Source organism: Zonotrichia albicollis, chromosome 4 (assembly GCF_047830755.1).
Source record: "Zonotrichia albicollis isolate bZonAlb1 chromosome 4, bZonAlb1.hap1, whole genome shotgun sequence".
NCBI lineage: Eukaryota > Metazoa > Chordata > Aves > Passeriformes > Passerellidae > Zonotrichia > Zonotrichia albicollis.
Genome location: NC_133822.1, coordinates 72,160,450 through 72,180,583, shown reverse-complemented (window position 1 = coordinate 72,180,583; position 20,134 = coordinate 72,160,450). Strand labels below are relative to the sequence as shown.

The window sequence follows — 20,134 nt, the reverse complement described above, 5'->3', positions numbered from 1 at the left end:
AACTGGAACAATATTATTTCAGATGTCAGGTCTTTCAAAATTCCACTTTTCCAGCTGCAATTTGATTTCAAGAAGTCTGTTTTCTCTGTGCTGTGGATGAAGGCCACAGCTTCTGCTTCTCCTCCTAAATGGAAATGATAAAATATAATCCAAATATCAATAGATTACATTTTTCTCCTATCCTGAGGGCATGCAATTCTGCCAATTCATAAGCTTAGCATCATGAAGATATCAGTCGAATTTGAGCAAGAAGTGCTGCCTTTCAAACAGGAAATCTTGTTAAAAAGAGCCAGAAATCCTTGCATGAAAAGGTCAGTGAAAAGCAGTGGCGTTGTGACAAAAAAGAGCACACCTGAAAATCAAAAAGAATTATCTCCTTTATACTTTCCATGTGAAATTATTAAAATAATCCCATTCTCCTAAACAGCTTAGGACTCTCTAAGCATTAGAAATACCAATAAGACAACAAATTGATAAAGTTGCATGTAACTTTTTTTTAAAAGCATATCCACTCAAGAAGCAACATTTGCTCCAAGTTTATTTTAGCAAAGTGGAAATAAAGGATTTAATTAAGATACTGGCTCAAAAGGAGACATAAAGAGGTAAAAAAAACCCCAAAAAAGCAACAACAAAAAACCCCAAACAACCAACTTATCCAACTTTGGAATGTCATCACTAAAATTTAGGACCTGGTGGCTCCATAAGCTGAAGTGATAAAATAGCATATATTATCTGCAGATTGCCTTTGTAGAGGTTTAAATCACATCAGGGAACAACAATCCAAAAAACAAACAAAAACAAACAAAAACCCCCAAAAAAGCAAAAAAAAACCCCAAAAAATGCAACCTGTTATTTAACTCCAACTTCAATTTTAATTTTAGTGCCCTCTTCACAAAAATCTGTACCACAATTCACAAGAGTTGGGATATATTTGAAAAACTTTGAAAGTCTGAAAGAACATGGAGCTTGTACTCCTGTGTACTGTGTGTTACTGCTGAATTCAGTATTCACCTTGACACACTTAAAGTGAGAGGGCAGTTTTCTTCCTGGTTATCTTAAATAAGAAACAGATTGTTATATTTAGTTTAATTTATTATTTAAAGAAACCAGTGGTAAAATCTGCAAGGAAAGGGATTTTAATGTTCAAGTTGGTACCTAAAGAATGAAAACTACATGTCAGCTAAAAAGAGGAAAAACCTTGAACCAGTATTAACACTACACAGATGTGCTTTTTTGGTTATTAGTTTAATTTTGAAAAGTCCCTCTCCCCAGGCAAATGAAAAAAAATTAAAAGAAAACAATTAAGTACTCAATGAGCAAGTATATAGAGGAAAAACCATTTACCAAAATAAATTCTCTATAGAATGCAATTATACATCTCTTTTTTTTTCTTTTTTAATGCTGACTACCTATACAGGGTAACCAAGAAAATATTTTAATTGGCCTCTACCTTCATATTCTTCCACCTATTCATCTTGCACCACAAAGAAAACCTTTAATGTGTTTTTGTGGCAAAATAATGTCCGACAAACAGATGGTTAATTTTGGTTAGATAAAAAAAATCCTTTAAAAGGGAGAGCCTAGCCATGTAAAATATTTAACATGAACCACTTCAGCTGCCTCGGAACAGGTTACAAAGACACAAAAACTCTTGATGAATTCACACTATTCAGTTCATCTGCTGCCAAGACAGGTCATATCTTGAAAACACTGCAGTTCTCCTCAGCTCAAAGGAAGCAGCTCCTGTATGTAAATTCCTGTCCTAATTTCATGGAGGGTGTTCATCACTCTCCCCTCAGCTGCCAGGACTGCACATCAATCCTGCTCCTGAGCATTTGGAGAAATAACCTTTCTTGTAAATGTTTGCTTTGCTCCATTGAAAGTTTTATTTTGAAGAAATGTGTCCATTCAGAGGGATGCTGCCTGTTCCCACAGAGCTCCCTATTTACTGCCGTAACCCACAAAATATTTACATCCCTACAGCTGCTGATGCACATCAGCTCTTACTCTGTACCATTATCTTCTTTTGGGACTTGCACCTCCTCAGCTTTTCATGAGTCACTTTTCCCCAAATTATTACCCTGGCCATTACCACAGCACCAGGTGAATCATAAAGCAGGAACACTAGAAGGGGGTACAGCAAATTACTGAAAACAAAATCCCAGCTTCAAAGACCCTTCCACACACAACATTTACATACTCTTCTTTACTATGCCTTGAGCAAGTAAATATATATATATATATATATATTTATATTTATTAAATATCCAAGTATAGCTAACAAACTAGCAATGGTCTTATATAATTTTTGGTGGTCAAAAGAATCACCAAAACAGCAATCAGAAATAGCTCAAAGCAATGTCACCACAGAGCTCTAGAATTAACATTTCCATGGTATTTTGTGCAAAACATGGTCTAAAGAGCATGAAAAGCTGAGATGCTTTGAAAAGTGAACAAACATGAGCAGTGGTTTTGTACACAAATTATAAAAAAAAGATTAAAAACATAGTCAACCCAAGTTGGTAAATTATGGAAATGTATTATGAAATTACATTCTTCTCCATTCCCACCTCTTTTATTTGAGTGCTAAGAATGTACCATTATGTGGAATTTAGTCAGGCAGATTTTTTTTTTGTTTTATCATTTCAATACATAACTTGGACAGCAACCAGTGAAATAGCACAATTTATCTCTAAAAATAAGACCAGAGATTTTAGTGGCTCTTGATTATGTTTTCCTTACAAGGATTCTTTACAGAAAAGTACAAGTTTCAGTTTAGAGCCCTGATAATTAGTGCCTGTGGGAATAAAGCAAATTATTTTTTCCACAGCAACATAATTTCCTGTAACTTTAATTTTTACATGATTACATTCCAGTGGTTACTCAGACATAAGACTTTACTGTCTATGGTGTGATCAGGATTTGAAACAATTATCTGTGCTCAGTTTAATCTTTCCCATCCAAAAAAAAAAGTTAGATTTATAGTTATTAAAAAACCGTGTATGAAGAAAGAGTATTTGCCAATAAGCTCCACATAATTTTAGGGCTGGTAACAAATCGGATTCAATTATTTAAGGTGACAAAATCTAAGAGATGTCACCTGTAAGTGCGCCTGGAGCAGAGGTGCTGCAGCCACCTTCCTGCAGGTGACAACTTACTCCCAAAACTCAGAATCCATCTTCAGTGACTGGGAAAAGCTTAATGCACAGAAAAGGGGTGCAGAGAAATGCTGAGATGCAGATGTCAGAGCTGCATTTAGTGGTTTGCAGAGAGGCAGCACGGCAGAGGTGACACTCCAAAGTCACCCCAAGCGGCTGAGGAAACCACTGCTGCTCTGAGTGGTTTGTTTTCACTCAGCAATGGGATGAAACAGCGTCTTACAGGGCACAGAGCTGTGCAAAAGACAGCAGAGGCAACCACCCTTTTCTACTGAAATAAAAACCAAATATCAGCACTTTTCCTCAAGTCTTAATGATGCACAGGGATGCTATGTTTAATCACCACACCTCATGAGGAGGAATCATTTAACACTTCAAAAAAAGCTTCTAAAAAAGACCAGTGTTCTACTTGATTGAAAAAAAGAAACCCAAACAAACCCTACATTCCCTTGTAGACATCTCAGCCAGCAATACTGGATCCTTCCCAAAATAAATGCTGGGGTTACAGAACTGGAGCAGGAAAATCAGTGATGCCATGATGAGCCCAATGGACATTGCTGCTTCACTCAGGCAGCTGCAGAACCCAAACCAGAACCAATCCAGATGGTGAAATGAGGCACTTGCTGGTGTTTAAAACACCCTTAATCCCCGACTTTAGAAATTCAACAGCATTGCTGCAGTGTTGTAAAAAACAAACAATGAAACCTCACAAATCAGTTAGTCACATGCCAGACTTCTTGCCATCCTGCTGATGAAATTCCCACCATTTTCAAATGGACTTTGGGAATGACTATTACATCATTACATAAACAACAACAAAAAAACCCCACACGTACATTCTGTTATTAAGTTAAAAAATTGCTTTTCATTTTATTTTAAAAGAATATAACTGATAAATTAGCTGTTCCTACTTCTTCACAGCCTGAGTTTTTACTTGAATATTTTAAGGAACAGCCTCCTAGCACACAGATGTTTATTCTTTTCATTTTTAGAGAGAAAATGTATGAAATGTTCATCTCCCAAGTAAATTATTTCTAGTAAAAAATGCTGCCCAATGGCACAAAACTAAGCATTAATAAAGCTGTTCAAGGAATGCATTTTAGTTCTATTCTTGAAATATAGTTTTACAGTCCATAATACATTCATCTTTGCTTCAGAATGAGTATTTCATAATGGATTCATTTGAACTTAACATTACTTTGCTTACATGACAGCCACTAAGACTGTTCATTTTAAAATCTGTTTTATTCTCTGTTAGCACTGTAGTTTTTCATCAATACCTCTAATAGTTATTTCCAATACCCACTTTAATCCACTGAGAAAATAAAAGTGTAGCATTCAATAACCAAATATTCCTTCATCTGAGCATCATGAAGTTTCCCAGACAAAACCATGAAAATTTACCAGGAACATAACAAAAACATTGTGAAGCAGTAGGGACTTATCTAACAACCACAACACTGTTTATCTCCTCAGAAAAAGAAAACAGCTTTGATTTCTGAAGAAAGCAAACATCCCCTGACCACAAGCTGTATTTTTCTGTTGTCATTTCACAGTCACATTACCATGACATCTTAAGAGACCTGCAGAAAGAATTGGTCTTGCCATAGCATGGCCAACAGAAAATACCAAAGAACAACTCAACTCCTGGCTTGTCTATAAATATTCAGAGGTTATTTTCTTCTAATTTCATCAATTAGATGGATTCTTTCCCAGACTAACAGCAGCCAGTCTTTCACAGACAACAATCTGAAAGACAAATAGAGCTAAAATATTTCAATTTACTGACAGCAGCCCTACACAGCAAAACCCCCTCGAGTCCAGTTGTTAATCTCTACTTCCTTCCCCTCCTGGTAAAACGAGAAGTTCTGGTCCCCAGCAGCACACAGATGCAAGCAATTCAAACCATCACACGGCAAATTAAAGAGCATCCCTGAGCTGAGGGGATCACAGGGAGCAATTCTCCCTCCAAAGCGTGGCCAGCAGGTTGTTTGAAGCACAGCAGAAAGTCATCAAGAGCAATTTGTCTTTGCTGTGCCATTCGAGTTTACCCATGCCCATTCTTTTTTCAGCCACAAAGAGAGGAGTGGAAGGAGGTGAGGGGAAACACAGAGGAATGGATGGGCTGAAGATTTTATTTACAGCACATCAGTTGAACGTTTTAAGTGTCACTGTATTAAATATGTTGCAGGTGAGCATGCAAAAACATTCACCTCTTTGTCATTTATAGAAATAAATCAAGTAATCTAATCCATCAGTGTACAGAGAGAGGTTTCTAACATATCTGTTAATTACCACAATTCTAGTGAGTAGTCCCTAGTGCACACTTTTTCCCACTAATGTGAAAGAGTAAGCTTAATTAAAGTAAAAAAAAAAATCTATAAAGCTTAATATATAATTCAAAGTCTTGACTTTTCAACATTTAGCAGTGTATCCTGAGCAGGTTTTAATTTTGACTGAATAGCAGAAAATCCTGCTGGGTTCATTTCAGGCTGCAGGCATTTGATACTGCACTGACCTCGCAGTATTTACATTCCCCTTAGGAAAATCTGGCATGCAGTCCAACTGGGGAAGATCATGTCTAACACTCCTTGAGCTACCAGTGCTAGAAGCAAGCAGAGTAACAGCGAAAATAGTAGGGTGAACAATAAGGGCATGTATACAGAAATAAAATAAAAAGGAAGAGAAAGAGAAGGTCAAACAGCAGAAGAGAAGAACTGGAGACAAAGAGTTGGAGACAGTTGTTTTTCTGATATAAATAAATCCCTATTATTTTTTTTTTTTCCAAGCCAGTGGTGCAGAGAGGCTTTTAGACTACTAAAAACCCAAATTATTTCAGCTCAAGGAAAATAAACTGATCAGAAGACTTGAAATATTTGCCTCTGATCAAAACAAAGTAACAGCTGCCAACTGCAGCTTTGTCTGCATTGCATTTGATTTTTTGTTGTGGTTGACATATCTATGTCAAATTTGGACAGAAAAAACCCCAAACCATAAAATCCTCCATAAACTCTGCTTTGACCATTTACTCTACAGTCCTAATAGAGACACTCAGTGAACCCAGCTGTTAAATCAAACCCAAAACCTATTCACCTCCAGTCATTACAATTCAGGTCCCCACTGCTGCAAAGAAATTAGGTAGGAATACAAGAGCAAATTTTCCACAAATTCTACTCCAATTTTTCTTAGACCATCTTCAAACGAGTGAAACATTTAGTTTGTTCTTTACAGATTCACTCTGCCAGCAACATAATCTCCTGTATACCAAGCCTGGTGAAAGTGTATGAGACACACAGGTTCTGAAACAGTGCCAGATTCATTTCTTCACCTCCTTGAAAAAATAAATAAAAGCCTTAAGTTACCAGAAGAAAACTCTGTTTACAATTGTGCAAGGCAGTTTTTCAAGGAAAATAATAAAAGCAAGAACTCTTGTCTAAGCTAATGATTGCAATAGCTGACAAAAACGATGCTACCTTCACTCCTCATTAAAAGTTTGAGAAGTCTCTGTCTGCACTAATGACTTTCAAACAACATCACTAAAAGTCAGAAAGAAAAAACAACTCCATTACCGAGCAAAAGACTTCCTCCCCCTCTTCTTTTAAAGACCTGATAATTCCAACTCCTCAGCCTGATGCAATCTTTGCTTAAATCATCGAGGGCTGTGAAACACAGCAAACCCCACTCAGAGCCTAACAGGACACCAGCACTTTAATCAACAGACTCTACTTATGTCTCACTGCTTTTTCAGCAACTAAATAGCAAGATTTTCAAGGAACTTACATATCTGAAACTCCAAAGTGTTTTGAGGCAGCAGGCACCCAAACAAAAGATTCTAATGAACAGGATAAAACACTGGCATTTGAATTGCTGAATTTGATAGCACTTTTTGTTGTTTTGAACCGCAAAACGAGCAATCAGAGGCACCAGAAATCCCGAATTTCTCGTTAGACAGGTTTGGCACTCTCACCTGAAGCTGGATGAAAACCACAGAGCGAGCTCAACTCTGAAGCACACTGCAAAGTGTCTAGCTTAGAATGCAAGAACAAGGAGCACTTCAGGAAAAAGGTGCAGATTTTTATTGTATTTTGAAAGTGAAGCAAAATGCAAATATTCCAGGTAAGAAACTTGGGAGTGGGTGGTCTGCAGAAGAGGCACAAAGAACAATGTGCTCTGTATATGTATGTGAGTATATATATGTAAGAAATAAACACTAGTGGTAACAGGAAGACCAAAAGGATAACCTTTCATTAAATTTACATTTAAACAGATATCACTTTACCATACTACCAGGCATCACTCATCTAAATAATTCTAAAATGTCACCTTTTATGCTCTTCACTATGTACTGTGTAATATATTCAGCTAGAAAAGTAGGCAAATTTAATGGTTTTGTTGTCAGTTTATCTGCTTTTTAGAACAAAAAACTTTCCTTAAACCCTCCTCTTTGTGGCAATCACTACAGAGAAAGTTTAAATCTGGGAAACTCTAAATTCAGTTTACAGGAAAAAACCCTTTCATTTAGTTATTGAATTGTCAGACAGACAGGAGTTGCAGATAAAGAAATCCAAGGCTCAGTACAGGGGAAATAAAACACCTTTGGCAGCAGTGCTGGCACAGCTCACACTCTGCTTCCTTCCACAGCACTCCAAGGCAAGGTGGATGAAGAGACCTCGCAGATTGCAGGATTGCCAGCTCATGTCTACCTGGAGCTGAGCAACAGGAGGGGCACGGGCAGGAGGCAAGGCTGCCTGGCAGGGATCAGGACATCCTGCTGCAGCGCCCAGGGATGGGTGTAAGAAACCCCAACCCAGGGCTTTTAACACACCACAAACTCCAAACACATTGCCCAAGACTCCCCGTTGCTGAGTGTAAATATTTAGGCTCCCAAACTCTTCCAGTTCACAAGAAAATTCACAAGAATCACCAGGTTGGAGAGACCTTCACAATCATTGAGTCCAACCCAGCCCCAACACCTCAACTAAACCCTGGCACCCAGTGCCACATCCAGGCTTTGTTAAACACACCCAGGGATGGGGACTCCAGCACCTCCCCGGTCAGAACATTCCAGAACTTGATCACTCTTTCTGTAAAAAAAGTTTTTCCTAATTTCCAACCTATATTTCCCTTGGTGCAGCTCGAGGCTGTGTGCTCTGGTTGTGTCAGTGCTGCTGCAGAAAGAGCCCAGCCCCAGCTGAGCACAGGCCCTTTCAGGAATTGAAAGTTGTAAATTATATAATAAGGTCACCCCTGAGTCTCCTTTCCTCCAGGCTGAGCACCCCCAGCTCCCTCAGGGGTTCCTCACAGGGTTTGTGTTCCCAGCCCCTCTGGATGTGCTCAGTGTCCCAGTGTCCTTCCCAAGCTGAGGGGTCAGAGCTGGGCACAGCGCTCAGGTGTGCCCTCACCAGGGACAGGGGCAGAATGAGCTCCCTGCTCCTGCTGGCCATTCACTCTAGGACAAAAAAGATGTTAACATTTGTGTGCTTTAACAACCAAAAACATTTCAATGTTTCAGACCAGGTAAGCAACTGATACCCACATCAAGCAGAGAAGATCTGAGTTTGTACCACAAGAGAGATTTCAGATCAGAACAGATGATATGAATATCTAATGAGGTTTAGCTTGCATCATTCTTCTGATTAAAATTCATCATGAAAATGAACACTTGCTCTTACGACATTGATTGCTCAAACAGGCATTTTTGTTTGCAAATTTCTTTTTCAACTTTTGCATCAAACCTTACAAAAGATTTCAACCACAGAGTTTTATATTCATCTAGAGGATTTTCCTTGTTCATCAAAAAATACAAAAGTAACCCTACAAAACGGTGTGAACGTAATCTAAAATTCATAACAAAACTCTCTCCCCACAGTCTTAGCCATGAGGAAACCAAGTTCCCCTTTTAGGCATTCAAGTAAATCAGATTAAAAGGTTTTCTTCTTCACCATAAGCATTTCAGAGCACCATGTGTTTATTCTTGTTGCTCACAAAATTTTATTTCCAAGAGAGATTTCTGTCCTTTTTATAAGCCAAGTTCATTGAAAAATTTTAAAGATTATACATCACATGTTTTTACTCATCTCAAAAATAGATTCTCAGAAATGATAAATGTTACAGGCATTGGTCAGCAGCTGCATAATGTGCAGGATTTAATAAAAAATAAGGAATAAAACAAAAAAATCCAGAATGACAGAATTTTGCTAGTAATATAGCTCAGAACAAAATCCAAAGCTGTATTTTTGCAGGATTTGTGCAATTACAGTATCCTGCTTATTCAGTGAGTAGTAAACATGATAAAAGCTTCCAGGAAATACTGGAATGGAAAGATGGCATTTGAAATTGGAACTTTCATCAGGCATTTCTGTTTTCAAACGCCTTTTTTAACTAGGACCTCTCTTGCCTGGTCTGACACACTGAAACATTTCCAGTTAATAAAGCACAGAATTTGTTTTTAAAGCAATTGTTTCTATTAAACATGATTTCTAATAGATTCTGGAAAAAGAAGAAGCAGGGAGCCAATTTTAAAGGTTAGGTTGCTTGGCAATATACCTTTCCTTGCAAATAATTGTTCTTACTAAATCACAGTGGAGAAAGCCATCAAGCACTAAGTTTGTGGAGCCTCCTGAATATGGAGAAGTCTTTTTAATTGTTTATATAAAGCTTCAACACAGTCACAGGCCACACAGGCATTCAAAATACTGTCTTAAAAGCCTTTTTTCCCACCCCACAATTTGAAACAAGCATTCAGTTCAAGTTTCATAGGTGCAGAGCAGAAAAGATGCAACTTCCCAACCAACCATACAACCAGACCTTCCTGGTTGTACGCTCTGCTCTGGGAAGCAGAGTTTCACTGCAGTGCCTCTGCTGACAAGTTCTCATCCCCAAATTTCTGCTTTTGATGGTGGTTCCTCGTGCAGCTTCTCCTCCCCACATCAGCACTGCCAGAGAACCCATTCCTCTCAACCAAATGCAAGAGAACTGCAAGGCATGGTTATCTCACACATCCCAAAGCAAGACGGCAAGGGAGGAGGGAGAGAGAGGGAAGGGAAAGAGTTTAAATTTAGATATTTACTTACTGAAACCCAGAAAAGAACACACATGCAGGCACCACTGCTGGCAGAAATCCCAGCAGTCAGGGCTGTGGAGCTTTGCTTCCAGCAAGGATTTCTCTGCCTGGAGCTCCACAGGAGCCTTCTCTCCCTCTCCCAGGACAGAACTGAGGAGCGCTCTGCACTGCCAGCCCCAGTGTATCTCAGCTTTAATGCAAGTGTAATTCATTAGAATAGGAGCTGGGGTAACATAAACATGTGCAGGAAAAACAGGCTTGGTGCAACACCACAACAGACACCAGGTCTGATCAGCACACCAAAACTCTTGTCAGACCACAGGGATTAAAAAACAAAAACAACAAAAAAAAAAGTGGGTGCAACTCCTTTAAAGCAAAAGCAGAACATAAAAGCACCAGGTGGAATCTGAACCTGTGAAAGTTCTAACAAATAGAGGTGTAATGTATAACAATAGACGTGAGGTGTTTTTGGAAGTGTCCCTCAGCTACAGGTGCTGCAGGATATGGGTACCAAGATGGGGAGAAGAAAAAAAAACCTGTGCAGCACCCAGACACAACAGGAAGATGGAACAGCCCCAAAACCATTCTTAAGAAGGCACATGAATTTTTTTTTTTTGCAAAGAGGGGAGGGTTTGGGGAAAAAAAATGTACCACTGCATTTATTAAACATTGCAGCAACCACCTACATGTAAGTTTTGATTGATAGCATTTCCTTTGCTTTTTGCCATCCTTCACACATGGTGAATACCAAAAATGAAAGACCGTGTAAGGATTCACTTCACTGTAGTAAATGTAGAGCACATCCACTTGATCTGCTATTAGTACCTAATCACCAAAAGAGAGCAAAGCTAGGGAAAAAAGCTTTCCACTTCAAAAACAAGGTTCTAAAGATATAGACCAATTTAATTTGGTCACAAATATCAAAAAAAGTTTGAGTGTCTTCAACATCTTTCTCATGGACTTCAGCACTTCATGTTACTACTTATGTATAGGTATTTCTGTGGTTTTAAATAATTATTAATTCTTACAAGTGTTGAAAAACTTGGTAATGATTAAAAAAAATCAGTAAGCTCCTTCATGCTTTCAAGTCTTTGTCAGTGAAACTGAAACATTTAAGGTATTGCCCAATTTAGAAACACAGTTCAGGAAAGAGACAGCTCAAAATATCAACCACAGACGTCACAGGCAAAAAGAGCCTTTAGAAGCAGAGCAATTCCTAACACTCACATTTGATATTCCACCTCCCAGGCTAACTTTGAAACAGACTCCCAAGCCAGGGATAATGGGCCCTCCCAGACCTGCACACGAGTCAGACAACTTGTTTGTGCAGGGTGAACTTTTGCCACCCTTCCCTCTGGGAGAAATCCCATTCAGTTTGCTCCTAGGAAATCAGCTCCCAACTCCTTTTCCTGACTGCTCCCCTCTGCCTGGTTGTCTCTTTCCTCCTGCAATTCTTCCCACCCTGCAGCCCTGTCCTTCCCCATCCAAGCCATCAGAAGCTGCTTTTTGGATGCAGTCCCACCTCTGCTCTGACCCACACCCGTTTCTTTTCCTGTGCCTAGAATCCTTCCACCTCCACACCCAGCTCCAGCTCCGCGGTATTTTTGGTTCTTGGAATATTTCAGTGGAAGAAAGAAGCAAATGTTCAAACAGATAATAAATGTGCAGGCATTCCCCAGAAAAAGTTCTCCTCATCTGAACAGCTTTGCTCACTACAAAAGGCACAAGGTAGCTTGTAGCTAAGTCCCAGTTCTCACATACACCATTATTTGACCTACAGGTCTCACCATATGAGAAAAAGAATTAAGTTTATTCTTCATTTTAGTAAAATAAAGGTTAGAGGTAAAAAGAAAAGAACTGAACTTCTGGGAGGAATACTGCAATTCTTATTCTTGGAGAAAAACAGTTTGATCTGTTCGTATTTTTCTCAAATTGCATTTTTTCTTTTCAAGAAAGGGCTTTTCTGCAAACACCACTGGCTGTTTGATTTTTCTGAAGAAAGTCTCAGCTGAATGGGAAAAGATCTTTAGAATGCACATAAAAGACAAAGGTTCAAACGAAAGCTGAATTCTCAATGAGCACAGGTTTATTTTAGTAAACAGTAGAAACTCAGGGCTGAACGAGATCTTATCCCTTTTAATCACTTAATAAATTTTTCTTGCCTTCCCAATTTTCAAGCTACATGTCTACAATAAACAAACCTGAGCTGAGAAAAAAGTCTATAAAAACACACAAAACCTCTATTTGATGCAACAGTGAATTCACCTTGGCTTTGGCCAGGCTTTGCCAATGCCTCAATTCAGCCAGCAACAGGCAAAAACTATTCTGATAAACACAGAAAAAAGTAAACTTCAAGAGAAACCCCCAAAAATTAAACTTCAACCCTCTTAATTCTTTGAGCTTTTTAAGCACTTTTGCAGTCAGCTTTTGTACTGCCCAAAAAGTGTCAGTCTTACAGCAAGTTAAGAAAAATCAAATTCCAACATGGAAACAGCTTACCTAAAAGTACTTCTGTAGAAACCAACATAGGCAAAGTCATGCAAAATTCCACAAGTATCATCTTTGGACTGATTTTTAAAACCACCTTATTTCATAAATTAGTAATTTAAATAATACAGTATTTGTTTAAAAAGATAAAAAATATTTTCAAAATTGAACATATATTTAGAACTACTGCAATGAGAACCAAAAATGCAAGAAAAGTTAAGTAAATGCCTGACTTTAGATCACTGGGTCATTTTAACCAATGGTAAGGGTTTCTCAAACACATGCATAAATGCACACACACATTTATGTCATTTTATGGCCCTCAAACCCAGTGCTTTGGTGCCTAAAGATTATGAAGCCATCACCAAGTCCTAAAAACATCAAGTTGGAAATTCTCAATGTTCTTACCAGGTGAGGAGTCTGAGCCCCATGACCAGATGTATCTTCTCTACTGACAAGTATCATAATGGGATTTTCCTGTGGGGTCCCTTTCCTCAGGCACTTATAAATAACATAAATAGCTTAAGCTTCCCACAATACTGCCCAGCTCAGATGTGTTTTGGGGAGAAAGCCCTTAACTTTTCAGAGTGCACAATACACTCAGCACAAGTAACCAGTCCAGTGAAGGACCCTAAGCAGGACAAAATAAAAACAGCAAGTTTGCTGCTATTTTCAAGCCTCAGGAGTTTTGCTTCATAATACAGAAGATTCAATGCTTAACTGAAAATAACAAGTGTTGTAATTGAATGTTATCAGTCCTCCAGTCAAGGGCCTTATATTCTGTGTAAAAGTTTTGTTGTTTCAGTAAAGTTTACTGCTAGAGCTCCCCCCAAGTGCCAACGAAGGGATGCCAGTGTACAGGCCAGATGTTAAGTAAATAAATGCAGATTTCTCACCCTGAAAGAGACAAAAACCCCAAACAATGTACCTACCCTCCTGAGAACACACAAGGTATCCCAGCATTGCACATTTTTAAACTCCAAATAGCAATGGACACCTTTTGTCATTCGGGTTTACCAGAGGTGAATGAGGAGGACATGGGGAAATGATTCTGTCATTAGCAAATATTCTACTGCTCAGAAACCCCAGAAAAAATAACATGCCAAAAAGGTCAAAGTCCCAGCTAGCATCAACTTACTTTGACAACCCTACACCAGCAGAAAACCACAGTATGCAATGGGAACAGCTCCTTATCAGTCCCTGTTTAAGTGTATCTTTCCACTTTAAAACTAGAACAAATTCAATGCCACGGGAGAGAAAAAAAATGTGTAAAATAGTCACTGTTTGGTATTTACTTATTCTGAAACCGAGTGCACACATCCCAAGAAAAATACAGTGTCCTTTAGGAAGAATCACATTTCAGTGCAGTCTGTATACTGAGTCATTTGTTTGAAATGCCAGTGCAAGGAATGTTAAGATTTAGCTGACGATTATCTCCTCGACATTATCCCAATTTGATTATACAGTGTTTACTACATCAAAGCCAAAAAAAAGCACAGTAATAGATTCAGCAACACACCCACTTGGAACACTGAAGACCTATTATTAAAGAACCAGAAGAATAATTTTCAAAAGGTTTTTATTTTCAAACACAGTCTAGTATAAGATCTTACCATAAAGGATGGTTGTTAAACATTTCTATTCAACCCACATATTTGAAGCTGTGCCTCAGAAGTTAGGTCAAATTATTTATGTGATCAGAAAACCTGACTGCCCTTCTTGTCTAACTCTGACTGGACACAGGAATCCAACAGACAGGTTTCAGTGGCTGAAGCACCCAAAGCACGACATTAACATTAATTTCCTGTAACTCAATGGAACATAAAGCAGTATGTTTCTTTCAGACCTAACCACAAGCAAGCTTTCAATATTTATAGTTTTGCCATGGTTTTATTACGCTGCAATTGACATAACAAACGCTAATATTCAGCAAATCAGTTCGCACAAATGAGCAGGTTATGGTTAAAAATCCACACATGGAGGTGTTTGCATGGCAGGAGGTCACAACAGCCTGTGCTGTCTGCCCCTCATGCAGAATCCCCACAGTAGTTAAAATTCAGACAACCAGAATCATTGTAATCAGCACATCACCCCGAGTTGCAGTGCCTAGGATTAGAAGACAGTGATTATAACGTTGTCTACGTTAGCTCTCACATCCTCTCTAGCACCAGCAGGGCTGAATGTGAGACAGCTTTAAAAGGAGAAGCTATCACTGGGCAGGAATTCAAATTCAGCCCGAGACTCCACACAGCAAACCAGTATTTAATGAAGGATGCCAAACTGGTCAGGCCACGTGAACCTTTCAGCAGGCCTGACAGCACCAGCCCTGCTATCCTCCTACATCTGTCAAATCCCACAGAAGTGTCTGTGCAACGTGTTTTCAAAGACAGCTCAACTTCCAAACACAAACTGAGCTATTTGGTGCTGGCTATCAGCAAAACAATCAGCTCCATGTGCATCCTCACAATTATGGTAACACCTTGAACACAAGATCTTGGAAGGACAAGGGTACACAAACTCAGTCTGTCCAGAAGAGCTCTACAACAGCTGTTCACACACTTGTTTATTCCAGGAGAACTCAAGTTGCTATTTTCCAGTTACTACAGCTGGCCAACACACTGTTCATAAGCATATTCTACAAGAAAAGGTTCCATCTCAAAGTCTAAAAGAATTTTTTTTCACATTGTATACACACACAAACACAGCTTCCTTTAATTCTCACTTGTCTTGCTTTAACAATCTGCACAGAACTCCAGAGGTAAAATTCTCAATGGATCCCTGTCCTCAGTCTGGTGGATTTCTTGTCAATGTCTACGCAGCGCTCCCGCAATGTCAATCGCAAGAAGGCAGAAAGGAACAGAAAAACAAACTCGCTGCTCATCAACAAACAATCTGCCCTCCTAGACAGCACAGAACCTATTCTCATCAGATTTTTTGGGAGCATTATGCTTCAATATATGTTTTTAAATTTTGTTTAGGACCAAATCAAACACACTCATGTAAATTAAACCATGAAACACACACATAACATCCACCTTACACTGTCTGCAAAGCTTCTTACACAGATAAGAGCAGCAACCTTGTGCTCAAGTCAACACAGAAAACCTACCTGCAGCCTATAAACTCTATCTGTAACCTTCACTCAAAAAGTTACCACACTAATGACATTTTTAATTTAAAGACAGCAAACCAAACACAGTGCAGTGAGCAAAAACTCCTGAATAAACTGAAAAAAGACTGTGAATTGTTAAACAGAAGAAAAAGATGCAAATTAACCAAATATACATAGGTGCCACTTAAAAATTTTCCAGGTGAGGATAGTCTAACTATCAGAAGAAGAAAAGCCTTCTTCTACAAAGAAGAAGTTTGTACAGATCCAACCAATACACCCTCTGGACTTCTATACAAGAGCTTGATTTTCATGTCTCTCATTCAAAAAGACAATACACACAATAAGGCTACCATAGTGAGCGTGCTCCTCAAAACATACTAAAACCAGAACAAAAAAAAAAAAAAAAAAAGAGGAAATCAATGCTAGAAGCAGAAGCAGGAGGTCTGCAAAGAAAATGGCCAAATTAAACCTTCAGTGTGGCTTTAAACCATGTAATTAGAGAACAGGGCTGAAACCAAGACTCTTCTCCCAGTGATGAAGTAAGATCTTGCCTTTGTGAAAGCATTAATGGCACAAGAGGGTACACACACAAATGTCAAGCAAACAGAAAAATGCAAAGTTTTCTTGGCTTGCAAGGACATTTGTTGCTAGATGGTTACATTCACAGCAGAAACTGCACTTGAATCTGCATCCTCAAACAGCTCGAATTAGCACAAACAGTGAAGAAATTGTTTCAGCCATGCAGAATTCAGTAAATAAAGGACTAGATACCTTATGAAAATTTAAATGCTCCTTTTGGGTTTATAGCACAACAGTTTCAGTATGGAAAGCATTCAGAATTACAGCAACATTTACACAAACTAATTGAAAATAATAGTATTGTGACAAACATTCAACTTACTTTACATAATATCTTGCACCTTCAAAAGTATAGGCTTCCTCCCAACCTGTGGGTAAGTCTGGAAAACAAGCAGCAAAACATTCCAATTACCTTTTGAAATGAGAAATGATGCTAGCCATCCTGGTCTACTCCCTAACACCAAGGCAGTAAAAACACTGTGTCGGATTCCTCATGCTGAAACCTTCAGCCCCAGAAACAAGGATTTCAGAATTGACTCACCACACTGCCTAAGTGTGAATTCTGTAAGCCAAGACAAGCTACACATCTGAAAACCTGATTGGGGTTTCAGGTTCTCAAATAATATGAAGGATGGTTTAAGCGTGCCCTCATTTAACATTCCTTCCTTTGCCCAGGACTCAGGGTCATCCCCAGATCTCCCTGCCTTGAAGCTCAGCAGCACCAGCTCACCTGGCAGGCAGAGATGTGAACAAAAACCCACCTAACTGAGCTGCATGCAAGCCACAAGCTCCTTAAGAGGCACCATATCAACTGCACCACAGAGCATTAGCATTGTATTAGCATAATTCCACCGCTGTTGTGACTAACAAGTGCTCCTGCAGTGTTTACAACTCTGTTGCATTTTACATGAAAATCGTTTTCCATGTAAATCTAGTGGAGGATGTGGGTGCATCTCTTCTTTTCTATTGCCAGTCTTAAGAGTCAGGAGTCCAGATATAAAAAAATCCCATAACACTAATGGTCAAAATTTCAGTTTTCTGGTGTGATGGAAGCTCTGGAGAAGTTTGGCACCTTAAAAGTTTGCCCCCATCAATAAAAATAATGATTGATACATAGTGCTCTCCCATTGAATTATAAAAGCAAGAATGCATTTCCTAAAGAAAAAAAAAAATCAGGCTGGGTTATGTGATGGTTTTTATCCTCCTCATTACTTATTTGCTCTGGCTGCTTTTTTTCTTCACTCCCATCTTTCTGCAGAACAAAAATCAAGGTGTCTTTCGATAACGGCACGGGGCAAAGTACAGCAAACAGGAAGTCCCTCCAGCAGAAGTATTTATGGCTGCTCCAAGAACTTTGCAAAAAATACTCTTCCAGTGCTGAATAGCTCAAAGAATAAAAAGCACTTCCATCCACAATGGAGGACAAAGCTTTCCTCACCGTCTAGAACACGCCTCACAGAATTATTCAATAGAGAGCTTTACAATAATATACATCTGCTAAAGAAGTGCCATTCACTCAAAAATTGTTTCTTAAGAGGAGATGTATTCTGAACATATTTTGACTAGGTTCCAGAACAATGGTCAGGGCAAAGGAAGAGATAAAGCCCAGAATAATACTGTTTGATTATATCTGTGTATGGAGAGGTTCATTAACATACACATGAATGAGGAAAACTCCAGGAATAGATTCTGGTTTTAGACACTTTGGCTATCTGATTGATGAACTATGGTCAGTGTATCCAAGGTCATGCCTCAGCCAAGTTTAATTTACCTGATGATAACTCTGCTCTGTTACACACAATACTCCAGACACCCAAAAGCAAACTGCATTTCCTTTAGAAGGCACTTCACAGCAGAAACAAATGAGACACTTGGAAAATTACTGGGAAATCATCATCAGTCAACAGGGACAGTGGGAATAGCTTAAAAAAAGAATTAATACTCAGCTAATGCCGGTGTTTTACAAGAAAAGCACTTCACACACATCTGCCCCCATGCATGCTGCTGTATTTGAAGGCCACTTTCTCAATCTAAGCCCTGAGAGCAGGAGCAAGAGGAGCCTGATAGCAATCAGTAGTTACATTTCCCAGCATTAAATGACTTCTTACAAACAACAGAACCTTCGCTGCAAATCAAACTGCAGGGTTCTAATAGCCAGAAACCGGTGGTTTTTAAACTATTCCCAACTCGAAAACACAAAAAAAAAAAAATAAAAGAAAGGCTGCCCGCAGTTTTCTAAAAGGCTGTTTCTGATTCCTTAATGCATAAGTATTAACCAAACATAAAAAGCAAATAATCTGATAGAGACCAATTCACTTGCAGATTATTTCCCCGTGATTATCCAAGCGCTTGTACACATGAAAACAACTGCACGTATTACTACACTCCACCACCTCCCAGCGGCATATGCAGCCTGTGTGCAGCTCCGGCAGCCAAGAGTTTGGCTCCGGGTCTCCGGAGTGTCTGCTGTAAATCCTCCTCCTCCAGCACCTCCTGCTGATACTTCTCCAGAGTGGAACAAACAGCAGAAGCAAAGACTCGATTCCACCCTCCTCCCTTCCAAGTTATTTCTAATGTTTCAAGCCCTTTTTCCTCCTACCTATTCCACCTCTCCCAGTCACTTGGAAACCACATAGACTCTCAGCCTGGATGCAAGCGCGGGGAGAAAAAAGGGTTTCTAGGTGACTAGCGAAATCAGCCCCCTACATTTCTAGTACACCTATCGTGGTTAAATCTAGGCACTGCTGGAAATAGAAATACGATGAGTGGTTTCGTGCTAAACTGGGGAAGGATGCTGTGCAGGTGGATAACCGGGGTAGCCAGCGAGGAGCACGGGAGGAACGAGGCGGTCTCTAATGGTAACTACACAGGCTCGCAGGGGTGATACAAGGCAACGAAGGGAGAGCGGAGACAGATACATTACACAGGCACAACTCGGGGGCAGGGGGAGAGAGAAGGCGCCTGGAGAAGCTGGCCAGCACGCCGGGCATGCAGGGCTGCACGGCGACCGCAGCGCTGCTCAGCCCGCGGGGAACAACTGCGCGAAGTGCGGGCAAAGCGCGACCGGGACCCGTCCCGGGGGGCTGCGGGGACCGGGGCTGAGCCCGGCGGGGCAGGGGCGGCCGAGCTAGGGCTCCGGGCAGGGCTCCGGGCAGGGTCCTACCTGCGCTGCGGCGGTGCCCGGTGATCACGGCCTCGCCGGTGAGCGGGTGCAGCCAGGTCGTGCTCTTCGCCTCTTCGCTGCGGGGACGGACACACGGACCGAGTCAGGCAGGCGCAGCCCCGCCGCCCCCTGCTCTCCCCCTCCTCCCATTCCCTCTCCTTCCCTTCCCCGCACGCCCCTCCCGGCCCGGCCCCGCTCCCCTCCTGGCCGGCCCCGCGCTCACTTGATGAAGAAGACGCGGCCGCCCTGGCTGATCCCGTAACTCCAGCTGCCGGGCAGCGCCCGCAGCCGCTCGGCGCTCAGCTCCGCCATGGCCGAGCCGCCGCAGCCGGGGAGAGCCGGGCACAGCCGAGGGGAGCGCGGGCGGGGGGGAGGCGCGGGCACGAGCGGCGAGCGCGTCCCCGCCGCCGCCAACACCTTGGGGAGGGGAGGGGAGGGCGCAGCGCCCGCCCCGCCCCGCCCCGCCGCGGGGGCGCGCCCGGCCGCGGGGGCGCGCCCGGCCGGCGGGGGCGGGTTCCGGCGGGCGGGGAGGGAGGGAGCGCCGTGAGGCGGCCGGGCCGTCCCGCGGGGAC

At 40.8% G+C, this 20,134-nt stretch overlaps 1 protein-coding gene across 23 annotated transcripts in view; it reads right to left on the bottom strand.

Moving 5' to 3' along the window:
* The window catches only part of PLEKHA5 (pleckstrin homology domain containing A5), a 154,853-nt gene extending 134,825 nt beyond the window's left edge, over positions 1-20,028 (bottom strand). For 4 of the 23 annotated variants that reach the window (XM_074540087.1, XM_074540089.1, XM_074540080.1 and 1 more), the window contains exons 1-3: positions 19,786-20,005; positions 19,563-19,639; positions 16,722-16,779 (exon numbers count right to left, since the gene is read on the bottom strand). In XM_074540087.1, the coding sequence (XP_074396188.1) occupies positions 16,722-16,779; positions 19,563-19,639; positions 19,786-19,874 (224 nt within the window). In that variant the 5' untranslated portion in view covers positions 19,875-20,005. Of the gene's footprint in view, positions 1-16,721; positions 16,780-19,562; positions 19,640-19,785 lie in introns of all 23 variants that reach the window. The other 19 variants (XM_074540077.1, XM_074540079.1, XM_074540075.1 and 16 more) reach the window with 9 other exon arrangements.
* Positions 20,029-20,134: the final 106 nt, after the last annotated feature.